General features: G+C 41.4%; 1 protein-coding gene across 1 annotated transcript; it reads left to right on the top strand.

The window, feature by feature from the left end:
• The first annotated feature begins 645 nt into the window (after positions 1-645).
• On the top strand, positions 646-19,263 carry LOC139759074 (venom protease-like). The gene is made up of 9 exons (XM_071681014.1): positions 646-1,423; positions 6,872-7,045; positions 7,717-7,752; positions 8,019-8,266; positions 9,982-10,085; positions 12,005-12,173; positions 12,885-12,984; positions 15,239-15,408; positions 15,834-19,263. The coding sequence occupies exons 1-9, from the start codon at positions 1,345-1,347 to the stop codon at positions 16,005-16,007; spliced, it is 1,254 nt and encodes a 417-aa protein (XP_071537115.1). The 5' UTR covers positions 646-1,344; the 3' UTR covers positions 16,008-19,263.
• The last annotated feature ends 119 nt before the right edge of the window (positions 19,264-19,382 follow it).

Below are 19,382 nucleotides of genomic sequence, written 5' to 3'. Positions count from 1 at the left end.
CACCCACTCCAGTGTACCGCTGTGAATAAAAAAGAAAAAAAAAGTGTAATTTCAATCTGTGCTACTGTTCGGGGGAAGGAAGTCTTATACTCGTGGAGGAACTTTCCCATACTATGTATGTGATAACCACACTATGTTGCCCAGTCTCTTAAATATGTTCATATGTACCAATTTCTTTTTTTTTTTTTTTTTTTTTTTTTACACCTATGTAGGCATCATATGCACACACACATACCCTGGCTTGCGCCAAACACCCATTTTATCGACAAGGAGGATGAACAGTTTTGTGGACTGTGGACCGGGTGCCGCGACCAGGATTCGAACCTCATACCGGTTTGTTTCCAAGCGGCCCTTGCATACATGACGGTCAGTAACGCTAACCGATACACCGCGAAGGTCCGTGTGTGTGTGTGTGTGTGTGTGTGTTCACATTCGTCCGTTAGCCTAGAAGACACCACCCTAACCGGTCATCGTACCCAGTACCGTCTTTCAGACTTTCTAAATTTACAGTTCTGTTATTCGTTAGGATTTCTTGAGTGTCACACACACACACACACACACACACACACACACACACACACACACATATATATATATATATATATATATATATATATATATATATATATATATGATAAAGGCTAAATGATTTCTAGAAATTTGTGGATGGCGAGGGAAAGCAGGACCTTGAGAGAGGTTGAAGCCCTCACCTGCGGTTCTAAAGAGCTAGCATTTTCGTAAGCGATACACATTATCTTTTCTCTTCTTTTACTTTTCGGTCTTTAGTAACTATTGTCCACAGCAAAAGTAATATAGTTACACATACACACAAGGTGGCTTCCCAGTAATTTTTTGTCTCTTCGGAAATGCAGGTTTTGCCAAGGTTACAAACGTTATAATTTCCAGAGACAAGTACGAGAGTGTAGTGAAGTGTGGGCGGAGCAAAACGCGTTCATTCCTTCAGCACATTGTTGATGTTTTCTCTTGCTCTCGGTTCATTTGCTAAGCTTAGCACTATCTTCGCGGATTTTTTTTTTTTTTTAAATCTATATATTGTCACAAAAGATTCTCCAAAATTTCAGTTAATCGTTCCAGGGTGCTTTACGCGGTATTGACAATCTAACTCTTGCCTTTATTCGTTATGTACTCCCAGCATTTTCTTAGTACCGTTACATCCTAGTCCAGTTCTATGCTGTACGTAAGACATGACATCTAAGGAACCCTATAATTATTGCTAAAATGAACTATATAATTGAGATATGACGACATGGCAACCGGCGTTGTAACGACACCTTCCCAGGACGAGTTTTATAATTCAGTTGTGTTGTGAATCTCGGTGGGGACATGGTTGGTCGTTCACCAGTGTTGCTCTTGTTGCTTGTAGTGGTTGTGTTGGTTGTTGGTGTCCACACATGGCCTGGGGGTGAGTATGGTGAAAGTTGCCCAAAACAGTGCTTGCATACACGGACACTGTGGCCTAGAACGGTATACAATGAACACACACGGTTACTATAGCCAGCACAGGGGCCTGAGAGAGAATATATACTCCATTTGTATATGACCAGCAGCACACAGACTCCGGGTAAGGAATGTATGACCAGTGCTACATAGATAGCTACTGTGGGCAGAACGCAGATTCGACTGAGTGCATACCGCCAATGCAGTGTAGCGCACGGTCAACGCAAGTCAGTTTCGTTAAACTCGGTTTCGTACCGTAAAACAAGAGTCGTCAATATTTCTTTTTTTCTCTGTGAAATTTCAAATTCATAACATTAATATACTATTACATATAACCCAGTCACTTTTCTTTTTTTTCAATATGGCTACATCAATTTCAAGGTAGCAGTACAATCAGAAACAGCGAAATGATGGTTTTCTATACAGCGAAAAGTTATCCTCGTATACTGACTGAAACTATCACTGAATTTGATGTATATATTTTTTTCTTTTTCTTATACTTTGACGTTGTCTCCTGCGTTAGCGCAAGGAAACAGACGAAAGAATGGCCCAATCCACCCATATACACATTTATATACATAAACGCCCACACACGCACATATACATACCTATACATTTCAACGTATACAGACATACATATATATATATATATATATATATATATATATATATATATATATATATATATATATATATATTCATACATGCTGCCTTCATCCATTCCACCGCCACCCCGCCATACATGAAATGACCCCCCCTCTCCCCCACGCGTGCGCGCAAGGTAGTGCTAGGAAAAAACAACAAAGGCCACATTCGTTCACACTCAGTCTCTAGCTGTCATGCGTAATGCACCGAAACCACAGCTCCCTTTCCACATCCAGGCCCCAAAAAACTTTCCATGATTTACCCCAGACGCTTCACATGCCCTGGTTCAATCCATTGACAGCAAGTCGATCTCGTTATACCACATCGTTCCAATTCATTCTATTCCTTGCACGCCTTTCACCCTCTTGTATGTTCAGACCCCGATCGCTCAAAATCTTTTTCACTCCATCCTTCCACCTCCAATTTGGTCTCCCATTTCTTGTTCCCTCCACCTCTGACACATATATCATCTTTGTCAATCTTTCCTCACTCATTCTCTCCATGTGACCAAACCATTTCAATAAACCATCTTCTGCTCTCTCAACCACACTCTTTATTACCACACATCTCTCTTACCCTTTCATTACTTACTCGATCAAACCTCCTCACACCACATATTGTCCTCAAACATCTCATTTCCAACACATCCACCCTCCTCCGCACAACCCTATCTATTGCCCATGCCTCAACTATATCACATTGTTGGAACAACCATTCCTTCAAACATTCCCATTTTTGCTCTCCAAGATAACGTTCTCGCCTTCCACATTCTTCAACGCTCCCAGAACCTTTGCCCCCTACCCCACCCTGTGACTCACTTCCGCTTCCATGGCTCCATCCGCTGCTAAATCCACTCCCAGATATCTAAAACACTTCACTTCCTCCGGTTTCTCTCTTTTCAAACTTACCTCCCCATAGTTTGTCCCTCACCCCTACTGAACCTAATAACCTTGCTCTTATTCACATTCACTCTCGGTTTTCTTCTTTCACACACTTTAGCAAACTTGGTCACCAGCTTCTGCAGCTTCTCACCCGAATCAGCCACCAGCGCTGTATCATCAGCGAACAGCTGATTCACTTCCCAAGACCTCTCATCCACAACAGACTGCATACTTGCCCCTCTCTCCAAAACTTGCATTCACCGCCCTATCAACCTCATCCATAAACAAATTAAACAGCCATGGAGACAGCACACACCCCTGCTGCAAGCCGACATTCACTTTCCTCTCTTCCTACTCGAGCACATGCCTTACGTCCTCAATAAAAACTTTTCACTGCTTCTAGCAACTTGGTGTGGCAACTTACCTCCCACACCATATACTCTTAATACCTTCCACAAAGCATCTCTATCAACTTTGTCATCTGCCTTTTCCAGATCCATAAATGCTACATACAAATCCATCTGCTTTTCTAAGTATTTCTCACATACATTCTTCAAAGCAAACACCTGATCCACACTTCCTCTACCACTTCTGAACCGCACAGCTCCTCCCCAATCTGGTGCTCTGTTCATGCCTTAAGTTTTCGATCAATACCTTCCCATATAATTTCCCAGAAATACTCAACAAACTTATACCTCCCTAATTTGAACGCTCACCTTTATCCCCTTTGCTTTTGTACAGTGGCACTATACATGCATTCCACCAATCCTCAGGCACTTCACCATGAACCATACATACGGTGAATATCCTCACCAACCAATCAACAACACAGTCAACCTCTTTTTTGATAAATTCCACAACAATACCACCCAAACCCGCCGCCTTGCCGGCTTTCATCTTTCGCAAAGATTTCACTATCTCTTCTCTGTTTATCAAATCATTGTCCCTGACCCTTTCACTTCGCACAACACATCCTATATCTGCCACTCTGTCATCAAACACATTCAACAAATCTTCAAAATACTCGATCCCTCTCCCTCTCATTTCACTACTACTTGTTATTACCACCCTATTTGCTCCCTTCACCGATGTTCCCATACGTTCTCTTGTCTCATGCACTTTACCTCCTTCCAAAACATCTTTTTATTTTCCCTAAAATTTAACTCTCTCACCCCAACTTTCATTTGCCCTCTTTTTCACCTCTTGCACCTTTCTCTTGACCTCTTGACTCTTTCTTTTATACATCTCCCAGTCATTTGCACAATACATATTCGCCATTTCCCGCGTTAGCGAGGTAGCGTTAAGAATAGAGTACTGAGCCTTAGAGGGAATATCCTCACTTGGCCCCCTTCTCTGTTCCCTCTTTTGGAAAATTAAAAAACGGAAGGGGAGGATTTCCAGCCCCCGCTCCCTCCCCTTTTAAACGCCTTCTACGACACGCAGGGAATACGTGGGAAGTATTCTTTCTCCCCTATCCCCAGGGATGATTATATATCAGTAAGGGGAGCAGACAAGAAAGTGGCAACAGACAAGGCAAAGGTAAAAAGATGGAACAAGTATTATGAAGTTCTGTTGCATGTGTTAAACAATAGGGTGGCGTATGTGTGATTCTTGGCACGTGGAGGCAATACTGAATACTCATGAGAGTCGTCGTGGCAAAAGTTTTTCTGAAGAGATACTGTGAAGGCGGCTGAGGTGGATGGGTTTGCCGCTGAATGTATCAAAATAGCGGGTGACGATGTTGCTGACCTGTTAGTCAAGATTTTCAGTGTCTACGAAGGGTCAAGATGAGGTGGCTGAGGACTGGCAGATAACGTGTTTCGTACCATTATACATAAAGGCACGGGACACAGAAGTAAATGAGAGGTTGTGGTGACCGGGATGGTGCGATGCACAAACATCAGAATGAATAGGAAAAAAAAAAAAGTTTCAGCTGTAGTTAAGGATGTGTGGATCAAGTGTTTACTCCGATGAACTTGAGTGGGAAAAAAAAAAATCAGAGGAGGGAATTCTATACGGAAGTTATGAATCTGGTGAAAGCGTACGATAGGATTCATGCAGATGCCTTGTGGTTCCAGACACATAGTGTGGGAGGCAAACTGCTCGAAGCAGTGAGGAGTCTTACTTGAGTGTGTTAAGGCACGCGTGTCAGTAGGTAGGAATGGAGGGAGGGAAGGCGAGTTGTTCCAAGTGAAGGTGGGTCTGCCTCAAGGGTGTGTGATGTCACTATGGCTATTCAATCTGTTCATGGATGAGGTGGTGATGAGGGTAAATGCGAGGGGAGGGAGGAGGAATTATTGGAGTGAGGAGCTAGTCTCCGGTGTGCGAGTGATGGTGGAGAGGACTGGGAGGTGAATTAACTGTTCGTTGCGTCTCTATCATCTGTAACGCATGCCTTATCCAGCTCTACATGGAAATCTTTCTGTTTATGTATTACTCTAAAAAAAAACTCTTAAAAGGCAAAAACACCCGACACACATCCCCTTCTACTTCCCTGTGCATGCCACCACCCTCTCCAATCACCTTACTCTTCCATACAAAACACGTACACTCATCACACTTTAGTCCTCTATGCCTTTATAGCAACGCCACTATACACAAGCATTCCGCCAGTCCTTAGGCACCTCCCCGTGACGGCTTATACACAATGAAAATCATAACTAACCAATCAACAAGTCAGCAACGCTGTCAATCCTTTTCTCGAGATATTCAGACAATCCCAACTTCTCCAGCCTCTATGTCATTCTTCATACATACATACATACATAAACACACACACACACACACACACACACACATATATATATATATATATATATATATATATATATATATATATATATATATATATATATATATATATATATGTGTGCGTGTGTGTATGTGTGTGTGTGTGTCTCGGACAATCGCATGTTTACCAAATGGCGTCCTAGCTTCGTCTCTTCGATGTATATCAACCGACTTATATTTCTCTCATGTGTCTCCCCTGATGATGTGATTATTACACGAAAGTGCACTTGGGAACTTATCGTATTTCATTTTCCCCGTGGACTCTCGTTTTTTTTTTTTTTTTTTTCAAAAGAAAGAACAGAGAAGGGGGCCAGGTGAGGATATTCCCTCAAAGGCCCAGTCCTCTGTTCTTAACGCTATCTCGCTAATGCGGGAAATGGCGAATAGTATGAAAGAAAAAAAAAAAATATTATATATATATATATATATATATATTCATTTATTTACATATAAATCTAAATTAGTATATCTCCTCACACACCACCACGAACTAAAACCCGTTCATCGGAACGTTGGCCCACTACCAACACGCGCCCCAGCTTCGACACTCGCCCCCGCAGAGGTCAATTAATCTACGCTCCATCGGATAATCTAAGCTGACGACAGTCTGTTGATGACACTTATTTTGATACACGGGAAGATAAAGGGCAATATTCTTCTCCTTACATGAAATAGAAAAATAAAAAATTCGTTTATAATGTCATCATTCGAACCCTTTTTGATGTAGTCTGGCAACATCTATCAATGAAGATTACGTCTGTGTGTGTGTGTGTGTGTGTGTGTGTTCGAGTTGGCTTTCGTACATCTCGCTCACGATTTATTTGATCAGTTTTTCTTTAATCTGCAATCTATTACAGCACAGAAACTGCGTGAGAAACGACAGATGTCCACATATCAAATTTTGTAATCTTGTTCATTTCACTCCTTCGATTCCCGATATCCAAAACCAATAACCTACTGTAGTACCAGACCAACGAACTATGTCAGTTGCAGGGATATGAAACTAAGAAAATAAAAAAAACTAGAGTGCAAGTGGTTGACTCACTCGACTGTCCTTCACCACCACAGTTAACTGACGTAAATCACCGTCGTTTTAGATACCGTCTTCCCGGAAGACGAAACGGTCGATTGTGAGACGCGGAGTGGAGGGCGGGGCCAGTGTGTCGACATCCACTCCTGCCCGGGTGTTCTCAACACCGTCCACCACACCCCTCCAGACCACTGTGGATTCGATGGAGATATTCCTATCGTCTGCTGTCCTATCTCTGAAGGTAAGTCTTTATGACAAATGGAGGTTAAAGATGTAAGGCTTCCAATATAGTCTGACTATATCGACATTTTTTTTTCTACAATGAACATAAAAAGAATAAAAATAAATAGAATTTAAGTACTTTTCTCTAATGAAGTATTGTCAATGTGGTCTGTCTAAAAACTATACGTAATGGTACTCACTATTTACGTAAGGTAACGTAGGAATTAAGAATAAGAACTACATAGGACCAGTAACACTCGATGAAATAATGTTAACTGACACGGTACGTGACGACACCTGACAGTTTCACAGAACCAAGAAATACTGACATGATAATGACCCAGTAGCAGCAGCAGCAGGGGTGACACCTGCCTCCAGACATTAGCAAGACTGACACACGCCACCAGAAAGAGTAACATCATAACGTAACCAGAGGGAAATGACAGTAGACGGAAGTGGAGGCCGACATTACCACAGTAACCTTTGTCTTACGGGAGTTAGTGAGGGGCAGCACAGAGTCACATGTTACAAACCTATCATCATTTGGGAGTTAGTGTGGGGCAGCATAGAGACACATGTTACATACTTATCATTAAAGTTTAATTATGTAGTGGAAGGAGAGTTGAGGATGGAATATATCTCTATCATCCACTACAACTGTTGTGACTAACTAAGGGTTGAATATTGTAGATGATGTGGACGCCTCTACACCCATCGTCAACTTTGGTGAGTGACCATTTGGCCTTCAGTTGGTAAATAAACAGTTCATATGTACAAATTAAAAAAATAATTCCTGCTAATAATTCTATTATATTCAATAATTCTATAATTGCTTCTATAATTGTAAAATCAGCTGGTACAATATCCTGCTATATTCGTTCTATCATAACACATCAGAAGTCTCGTCAGTATCAGCTAACGAAGTCTTATCAACACCACCTAAACAGTATCATTGAATCATCTTACTAAGTGACTTGACCTATGGTTTACAGAATGTGGAGAAAACCCCCAGAATTCTGTGATCCTACAAGAATGGATCCCCGAAAAAGCTCAGATCCTACGGCCGGAGATTCCCAATCGGACGGCGGACGCCGCGAGCCAACACCAGCCCACCATTCGCCCCGGGATTCCCCAAGAGGCGGTAGACAAATTATACGAAGAAATTGCAGTCCTGCAGGAGCAAGGAATCTTTGCAGCAGTTGGCGGAGTGCCAGCCAATAAAAGCGCTTGGCCTTGGATGGTTCGTAAATTTAACGATAACAGTTTACGCTTTCCTGATTTCTCTGAAGGTTAAAGCCGAAAGCACACAGAATTCATATGAACGTTGGCGCCACATAGAGAGGAACGGAGAGAAAGGCGTATAAAACAGTCGTCTGGCTTCAATTCACGATATTCTCAACTGCTTGAGATGTTGTCCTTCCAGCACATTCGCTGCCCCTTTTCTGTGGTCGACCAAGAAGAGGAGGGAAAGCAAGGCAGGAGAGGTAAAGGCCTAGATCAAAGAGAATAAAAGTTGTGTAGCTGTTCATGAGCTCTGACGCAGGAGGGAAAGGTGTAGTCTTGAGAAAAGTAAATAAAAATGATAGCGCTGACGTGTTCCTTTCAGCTTAGTTTATCGTTCTCAGTAAAACCATATTCATAAACAACCTGGAAGGAGACTGCAATAGAAGTCGTGTGAGAATGGAAGTGACTGGGTCCGTGGTGGAAGCGAGGCTACCTCTCTTGTGACAGCGTCGTGTTTGATTACGTGGTTGGCGATGCATTACAATTAGAGGAAAACCCAGCCTTACATGGGGTATACAGTCACAGAAACTACATAAAGTTAAATATTTTCATAAAAACGGGATATTATATATGTTCGTGTATAATTATCTCGTTACTTTATATATATACATATAAACGTGCATGCGAGACTGGCTAATGTGCTACGTATGTTAGGGTGTATCAGGGTGTGTTCATATGCTTGGATGTACTAGTTTAAGTCAAGTTTAGCTAAAGTGTATTTGCTTGTGGTAAAGAGGGAAGGTGAAATGTACAGGAGGAAGAGGGTACGTAACAACAGATATTACACGAAAGAAAAAATTAACGAACGTGGAGGTAAAGGAATAAGGTTACGGGGTCAGGAGGACTGAGGCTAAATGAATATTGTACTGAAAAGATGAAAGGTTAAGAACTTGCTATATATATATATATATATATATATATATATATATATATATATATATATATATATATTAATGAACATTAGATGAAAAGGATAGGATTGAGTTTGAGATTTATTCATTTATCAATTCATTTTTTGTCTTCGCTTATGCATGGAAGACTAATTAATTTTACAGCTTTTATAGTGAGGGTAATGTTTGACCCGAAATTAACGAGTGAACAGTGTAAGCATGGGAGCGTTTCAGTGTCATGCAATGTCACCAATACGCAAAAGTTATGAAAAGCGAAAAAAAATTGACATGGTACAGGCATGCAGTTAGACGTCTATGGCAGATGTGAAGCTAGTGAGCATGATCTAAAGCACAGCTGTTAAAAAAGTACGAGGGGAAGACAATAAAGAATACAGATGTGGAAGTAGTCAGAGAGCCAAATGCTGTTTGTACTACGGAAGTTGGCGAGATGAAGACGAGTAGTGTATTATTTATACTGGCGTCATTTGTGTGGGCGAGGCTTCCAAGGGTGAATGCAAAGTAGACTCTCTCTCTCGCCTAATGATTTCAACTTGGTGTGCAATGTGAATATCATGAACTGTCCTGACGGAAGACCGAACTTGTTCACACCTCGACACCAGCGGTAAGTTAAGGATACATAAAAGCTTGAGAATGAGACATTACCCATCGCTTTAAAAAGAAAATAAGTTAAAAAAAAAACAATAGACAGATGATGGACAGTATGACATACAAGAGACATAAGAATCAGTGAAACATTTGCCGTCACCTTTCGTCTCAACAGGCGCTGCTAGGGAGACAAGACCTTTCGGGCATCGACTGGTTCTGTGGCGGTGTTCTCATCAACGACCAGTGGGTTCTCTCTGCCCTACACTGTTTCCTCCGAAAGTAAGTGACAAATCCTTATCTTTACGTAACTTGTAGAAGGGAGGAAGCTGAAGCTTATTTTGGGAATGAAAGATAAATTGCATACATGCATGTGCAAACCTTATATATTTTTTTTTACCTATCTAATAGCAGAAATGCATGAGGAATTATATTTAATCCTATGCTAACTAAATCTTTACATACTACAATCAAAGAGGGAAGAGAAGGTTAATAGACGAAGCAACACGATTGTAAAACATTCTCCCCGTGACACACAAGCAGTAAACACATGAGGCCATTCAATGCGTTAGCAGGGGTACTGAAAAGTCATGTATACTGCCAGCGTTCTGTTAAAAAAAAATGCCCTGTATATTCTGACGAAAATTATCCGACCCCAGTACGGTCATCCTACCACAATAAGGGCAGCGAAATGCACTAGGCGAAGGTTGATGGGAAGGCTAGGAGAGGACTGGAAGACTGGACGAGTGGAGATGGTAGATTTTGCCCATGATGTGATTAATAATTAAATATCCCAGTGATAGAGAGCTAGCGAATTCCACAGTTGATATATAGTTAATCATGTTGCCTGTTTTTAAAACAAACTATGACATCACCCCTTTTGACTATTCCCCAACAGTTCGTAAAACAAGTTTTGTTTAAGTTTGGCTTCAAGCGATTTGTAGTAGCTGACAACCTATTGCTTTGTGATTTGTAGTGCCAGAAAGCAATTTTTGTTTTGAGGAAAAGAGTGTGCTTGTAAATTAGTTCATCTAAAACTGTAATTTAACCTATCTATCATGACGGCTTGGGTGTGAGAGCATGGCGGGTTTGAATTTTGAGCAAGTGTCCCAGAAGTGTTATGCCTCCTCAGAGGCCTTTTTTTTTTAAGCAAAACTTTTTTATGATGTCAGTATTTCATTTCAGATTTGAAGACATAATCTACATAGAACCTTGTTGCTATAGCTAAGGCAGACAGATTTAATCAACCATCGAACTAGTCAGCACGTGTGTAGCGGACGAAAACAAACGCAGTGCATTGTGATATGCTCAACATATAGATGTAACCGCGATGCAGCTGTCGTAAAAAGCCTACGCCTCTATTAAGCCTAAATGTCGGGGAATTTACATCATATTCATACGTCTGTCGCTTGGTTTGCATTTGCACGCTAAACAATGGGTGAACCAACAAATGATCTTTTCAATATCATTTCGTACGAGTTGGCAGATTGCTTGTGTAGCTGCTTGCCTCTCATGTACAACACTGCCCAAAGACTAGGTTCTTTCTTCCATCCATGTCCCGTCTACTGCTGTCTCATTTAGCCCCACTCCCCTCCAGCTTGTGCTGTCCAATAAGCTTTTGGTTAACACAACACACCAGGTTGGATGAAACACATCAGTAACAAATCTTTAATCTATTATTTCTACATTCCTCTTCGACTCAGGACATTTGGACTGGCCTGCATCCTAATTCAAAATATGTTCGTAATTTTCATTTTACTGATACAACTCAACCTTTCCCGCTCTTCACAACACAACAAAAGCTACAAAAAATGAGATACAAAAGCATACAAGATCATCTTCCATCCCACTGATATCACCTTCGAAAAGGCGCTCAACACATACTGATCACCCCAACTCAACCCAGGCATCATCTGAACCTCATCCCACACCACAAGCCTCGCCACCATCGCTACCTGCCACCTGCACCAAAACAATCCCACCATTCCTCCCTCACTAACTCGTTCAGATTTTGTTGTTGTTGTTGAAGTTATATCATCCTAGCCACTCGGCATATGACGGATGACCTATAATATTCTACTTACGCCCTACATTTCCCTCCTCACAATCTTTATAGTATCCCTATTTATGGGTATGAATTTACCGATACATCATCATATAGAGGATTATAGCTCACAAAATCTGTGCAACCATCACTTCAGGGTACCTGATATCGTGCGTCTTGGGGAACACGACTACTACGACAACTTCGACGGCGCAGATCATGAGGACTACAGCATAGCCGAGACCGTCTTGCACCCCGACTACTCCCACCCCGAAGCCTACCACGACCTGGCTCTCTTGAGGCTGGACACGAAGGTCACGCTGAAGGTCAGTTCGCCTATTTGTCTGGTTCAAGTTACCAGAGACTCCAATTCACAACTTTTGTTGCCTTTAAGTTGCATGTGAATATACCAATAAAGCTATGTTCGCTTTCCTGTCCTCTCCTTACGAGCAAGTCGTCACTTAAAACATTTACCGCAGCGACACTGGACGATATTGGGATAAACAAACTCCGACATCTTCAACGTTCAGTGTGAAGTTCCTTTGTTTAGAATCAAAAGAATCTGTAGTTTGTGAGGTTAATACTTATCAACTTCTGAGCCTGTGTATGTTACCGAGGAAGTGATAATACAAAAATGCCAGAACTCTTTTAATACCAACTCGTGGTCAACACGTTAGTCCACTGATAATGATTTCTCGTTCTTCCGAATTTTTAGTGTACAACAATGCACACTGTTTTGACCGAGTTATTGCTGATTCTGACGCCTTTCGTGTCAGGCTGTATGTACCAAATTCATCCAGTGAAAATTGGACTGGATTATAAAATTCAGGCTTATGAGCCAAGCACTGGAGCTTTTAAGACTATTCAGCATTCTTGATAGATTAAAATATTCCTAGAAATTCAACTAAAAAAATACATATACACATACATACACATTCATATACACATATAGTGAAAATTGGGAGTGAAGTTAATGATAGGAGAAATAATATATTCATCTCATTACACATAGCTAATATATAGTTTCTCGTTTTCAGAAGTATATAAGTCCCGTGTGTCTGCCTTGGGGAAAAGATGCTAACACTGACGTAACGGGGCAGGAAGTCACTTTAACTGGCTGGGGCAACACCTTATACGGTCAGTTACACAGCTTCACAGTTTGTCCTGCAAGTTTGCATATATATATATATATATATATATATATATATATATATATATATATTGCTTAAGACATTAATGCCGAGCCATTTACAGCAACAAAAGGAAGCTGAATCATATTTATTTTCCTTGAGTGTTAGTGTTTTGTTGTACCCATTCTTTGTAAAACCTCTGCATGTTGTTACATCACGCACCAAGGTCGCTGGCCATTACACCGCTCAAACTAAGCAAGTCATGCACCAAGCCTAATGACCTTCCTCATGAGTCGCTGGCCGTTAAACCCAACAAACCCACTAAGTCATGCAAGGGACACACACACAGAGGTTGTGTGTAGTCTTAAATCACCCATAACACTTGATGGTTAAATATCATTTCGGTTGGTGGATGTAGGTAGTTAGTAAATCCCTTAAAGCCCAACCAAACGACAGTGTCGTACAGAATGAGCCACGCGTATATGATAGCGAGTGTACATGAGCTTGGAATCCACCTTATCAACACCTGGTGACGGTAACAGGATTTTATCGGTCGGTGGTTGTAGCTTTACGTTGACAGGCTAAACAACCAACTCAAGTATGACCCTAACGAAGGAAGATTTCCTTTAAGCATCTTGTCTTAGCATAGCTCTCTCTCTCTCTCTCTCTCTCTCTCTCTCTCTCTCTCTCTCTCTCTCTCTCTCTCTCTCTCTCTATGGACCAATCTCTTCTCTCTCCGTTTCCAGGATGCGAGGTTACGAGTGTGTGGCTGGCATTGCCACAGCCCTACCTTTTGTCATTCCCAGATATACTGAACGGGGTTACTTATGACGACTCCATGGGAAACATCACCTTCCCAATCTGTCTTTCCATTGCGATATTTTCACAAATCACTTCGTCTAGCTTTAACTAAAGGAAACAAGTGTGGTTGTCTTTCGCAAGTCGGACCGTCCTGGATATATTCGTAGGTAATATATATACGAAAGTCTACAGTGTAACCCGTACCATTTCTCAATGGTCGATGAGGCTTCTGTTCCTATGATACAAATTTCCACAAAACACAAGAGCTCCTTCGTGGACAACTGGCTATCGAATTCCATCGCGAGAACGTAAATAGGAGATACGTGATTTTCGACAAGGTGTCCCCCCTGATCAAAGTTCTCTGCCAACAAACAAAACAGGTCTTACTCAGGCAAGAACAATCAGAATTACAGTTAGGGACTCCTTGACGGTGGCTAGGCATCAAAATCTGAACAAGGGACACGCACCCCTCATCAGTCACGTCTTGATCCAGGATGATACAAACCAGCAAGATTGTTCGCTGAAGAAGGCGGCATTATATCGAGGACCCAGACTGACATAGTTACAACTACCGGCAAATAATGAAAAAAAAAATCGAACGCATTGTTAGCTGTAGCCGCTTACGATCAGCGTTTCCTGCAATGCAGACGCCAGGATCGGCACAGAATAGATGCCAAAAATGGAGGTCCACACTGTGATCATATTTCTATAAATGAACTACTCCTTGCTCTGAAATCTTTCAAAAAATATAACAGCCCAGGACTCAACGAGAGAAGATCTAGCTAGTATCTTTAGTCAAGCCAGACTGATTAAGCTGTTAGCACTGTATGGTAAGAGTTGAACGTTCGTGCACTCCTGGCAAGTTGCGCACATCCTAATTTCCCGAAGGGTTGTGGACACCTTACGATTATGAATTCGTCTCGACTATTGCATTGATAAGCTGCAATTATAAGGTCTGGGAAGGAGCGGCTAATAAAAAGCCCTGTTTTTGTATCAGGCTCACAAAACTTACCAAATGATCAATAGTGTGGCTTCCTCAAATGCAAAGCGCAATGTATCATTAAAATATATATATATATATATATATATATATATATATATATATATATATATATATATATATATATATACAGTACGAGTCTTTAGCTACATTCATCGAAACCGTTCTTTGTATGCTTAAAAAAATGCCTTTGGTTTTGAGAGGCCATTTACCGGAAATAATCTAAACGACAGAGCATCTGCTGTGTTAATAGTACTACTTCGAATGCATAACTATGGCTATGATTACAAGGGAAAAAGAAATCAGTTCAGCACGAACGGGAAAAGGGAAAATTACGTACAGTAATCAATCGATTTCTTGTTTTGTGCATCGCCATCATGATCAGTCATTACCAGGAAGAACCACAGAATGGTGTGTTCCAAGCACTCTTTAATAATCGTCTTCTCCCTGTGATCCTCAGATGGCTTCCCCAGCTCAATACTACAGGAGGTGAATGTGACGGTGTTTCCTTCTTCAAGATGTGACGCGAGTTACTCCAGCCTTCGTGAGTACAGAAAGTCGTGGCCTCGGGGCATTAGTGACGAGACCATATGTGCAGGAGACCCAAATGGAGGCAGAGACGCCTGTCAGGTAATGAATTATTTATCAATGTCCAAACACTGCACTTGGACGCTGTCGTTGTATGGATCACTGCCGATATTTGTGTACTGAAGGTTGTAATCTGTTGGACTGAATGAGGACTGTTAATAGCACCAGATGATCCCAAGTTCTCTTAGAAGGTTCTGATTCCACTGTGGCACTGTGCTGAGAAGCCGAGATACATTCTTGATCTTGTGTAATAGCGTGTGAGAGTAGTAGCCTAGCTTCCTTCCCCTTGCTATGTTTAAGTGTATAAGTGAAATAGCTTCATGTTCTCGGATATCAGATCAAATTTCCATCCTTCCCTTTGCTGCCGAGAGTAAAACTAAACAACGCGTGCTTCCCTCTGTTGTGTATAAGGTAGAGCAAGAGAGGCGGTGTTGGTAATCTTGCCCCTTTTGGTATTCCTCCGCCAGGGTGACTCCGGCGGACCCATCGTGTACCTCAACTCAGCTTGGCGCTACACCTTGGCTGGCATCGTGTCCCGTGGCTATGGCTGTGGCCACAAGGACTACCCTGGACTCTACGTCAACATCCACCAGCCTAACTACCTGGCCTGGATCAAGAGGGTTGCTTTCCAAAGACCTTGACCTCCATAGATTTATTCTTTTGGTAGAAGCTTTAGGTATTTATCTCTACAGGTCGTCTGGGTGTGAAAAGTATAGTAGAACGACAGGCCGGTAGTTTCACGAACAATTCCATATTATGCACACACGTTACGACCGAGTTATGTAGTTTGTTGTCGTTGGTTTTGGCAGAATAAAACCTGATACGAGCCAGTGTCAACAAGAATAGCCCGAGGATCTGATATTCGACCGCCCACTGTTATCTACCGCTTAGCCCTGTTCGGTTCCCTCACAGTCCGCTCCGCGTTTCTCGTTCCATCACCTCATCACTTGCTGACGAACCAGAACCCCAGGCTTGCTCGCGCGCTCTATCCCTTCGTACGTAATTCTTGCAAATAAGCTTCAATCACGCATCAGAAAATCCCGTATACTGAACGAAACGAGTTTTCCAAGAGGCTATTTGCACTAGAAAAAAAATTATGGTGTCCTCAAGTGTCTCTAAATCTTGGTTACATGTTTGATAATAGAAATGTCCTCCCCGAACACGCAGTTCCAGGTTACACACTAACAGACATAAGGGAAATAAAGTACGCGGTGTTCTGAAAGACGTTGTAGCTGTGTATAATACAAATTCTGCCTTTGTGGAAATGAAAAATAATCATAATAAAAATCAGTAAGGTTATTGTACAGGCCTCTCGCACAGACACCATAGAAAAACGAAAATTCTATGACCAGTTATCGGAAAATTTTAATAAACAGGATTCAATTATAGCGGGAGATTTTTACTATACTAGTGTCTAGAAGGGGAGATTCTTTCCTAGTATTTCCGAGAATCGGTTGTACCTAAACCCGTTTGACAGTTCCCTAACACAATTCGTTGTGAAACCTACCTATGACAAGAACGTATTAGATTTAGTTCTAGTTATATAATGCTGACGTAGGAGGAAAGCTTTGTACAAGTGATCACGGGTAAATTACTTTGCTACCTCTGAACCCCTCTCGCAATGCTGGTCAACGTAAAGTCGCAAAAAAAAAAAAAAAAAAATAGACGTAAATTTCAGTGATCTTTGCATTGCTCTTGACAAGCAGTTATGAGATGATACCATCAGCGAAAACGATATGGGCGTAGTTTAGAAAAGCCCCAGTAAAACATTCAAAGAAGTAGAGGGAACTTGTCATTTTCCAAAACTAAGCCAAAATGGTCGAACGATAAAGTAAATAAATGATTGTTTTCTAATAAAGAAGTACGCAAAAAAGAAAATGTAAGAGATATGCGTGAACGTGAACGTCAGAAGGAAGCGAATACTTCAGTAACCGTGAGGAATCTAAGAAGTCATAACCAAGACATGGTCCATTGACTATGGTAAACGGCGACGGTTCGAGACTATTTGAAGCCATGGCAAGGATCTTAAACCATTTATTCATTTTTTCCCCCGCCACTGACGACACAACTCGTTTTCCGTTTCTAGTTTAACCATTTACAATGGGAAAACGTTCGATAACATTCTAATAAGTTGAAGATATAGCATCACCACTAAAGGGAACGAAAGTAACTATACCGGCAGACCCATATTAGTTTCATCCGAGGACAATGAAAATGAGATATTTAAGCACTTGAACTGCTCTCTTCTGTAAGTTACTTTCCCTGAGAAAGGTTCTAAGAGGATTGGATGGTGTATATATATATATATATATATATATATATATATATATATATATATATATATATATATATATATATATAAAGTATTATAGTCCCTGCCCATACATCAAATGACAAATTCTACTAGAAATAAACTTTGGAGACCAATAAAAGTAAAGTCAGCTTCTCGGCAGTTTTGGTCGTTCCAGTAAGCAGCTACGCCCGCAACTTTTAAACCACACAAGTGACAATGGGAATCGCTTATGATAACAGATTTGAAAACACCACCTACCGGTATCAGTGGGCACTACTAATCCTACAATATGAAACAGCTTAATGTCCTTTCTGTTTTCTAATCTTACTATATCAAGACTCGCTACTGAATAGAATCGCATAATGAGCTCCTGAAACTTAATTAGTCGAGTGTCTAATGCAAAACACACGTTAACTAAAAGTAATATGTTCTAATACCTTCAAATTCAGTTTCAGTAACGAGCCCATTCTCTCTCGGCAAATCCAGCCTGACTTCCATTTTCGTTTTCTGCTTGTGTCACAAGGGCGTCATAACTTGATTGCTCCCCTGCTGCTGAACAGTATTTTTATGTATCCACAATATTTCCACCCTTATATACGCCTCGCCAAAAATATACCTAGCTAAACTCGGGAGGGCAGATGAGGTTGGGTGGTTCTTTCAGCTGATAGCATGACAACAGTCGATCAAGACGAAGTAACGTCACTTCACAGTTGAATTCTTACTGGATGCTGTCCTAGTGTGTGAAGTTCCTAAGTTGCCACTGGAGAAGGGAGGGAGGAAGTAAGCTCACCAGAACAGCACCTTTTTTGGGTGTTCTGGTAGAGGGCCGACCAATGGCTACGGCAAGACCAAGACGGCTTGCAGTAGGGAGTCGAACAGATTGCAATATATGGCGTCGTCGTGCGTGGGGGGAAGATGGGAAGACCGGGGGCTGTGCGCGTTGAAGTGTACCATGTTCACTCAACCCATGATCAACTTGGATTTCATTTTTTGTCCGGTTATGCATTCCACTGAAACTTTCCCTATGGATAGCCTATTGTTTTCTATCTATCGTTCTTTTTTTTCTGGAAACAGATGAAGTATATAAGTATAATACCACCAGAAAACTTTGCCGGTTAACTAGAGATTGTAAACATCCTAAGCAAGGCTTATGTACCTCATGATGGGTGGCAAAATCAGGCGTCAGGGTCTGCCGTTCGCAAAAGCTAGTCGACCTGTTGTGATATGCCCCACGAACGATCGCTAATATCACAAATTATTCTACTTTCACTGAAAGGATTTTGTCCTCGGCAGTTCGCTTCACCCAACGCTCTTAGTCAAGTTCACTTAACGGACTCAGTTCCGTTCACGTAATGCACTTATACACGCAGGGTTCCACCAAACACTGGCCAAGAATGAGACGTTAAGAACTTCTTATACTTCCACTTATATCACTGAGCCACACTGGGTCACTGAAACTCGTGGCTGTAAATGTTTCCTGTTCCCTGATCAGGATTGGATCCATCCCCTCAAACACATGCCCAAAAGCTTATCCCAATGCCATATAACACACGTCACAATGATGTAAACCATACATTTGCTCGTTATAATAAACATTAATATGAACTCAATATATTTCTTTGCATTATGACCCCCATTCTAACATGCACATCTGACGAACAAGATATGTTTTGAAATCATTCATTCAGCAGCCTTTAATCCTCACGAATTATCATATTGTCAC

The sequence above is a fragment of the Panulirus ornatus genome, chromosome 32 (assembly GCF_036320965.1).
Source record: "Panulirus ornatus isolate Po-2019 chromosome 32, ASM3632096v1, whole genome shotgun sequence".
Classification (NCBI taxonomy): Eukaryota; Metazoa; Arthropoda; class Malacostraca; order Decapoda; family Palinuridae; genus Panulirus; species Panulirus ornatus.
This window is presented reverse-complemented; position numbering and strand designations above follow the sequence as displayed.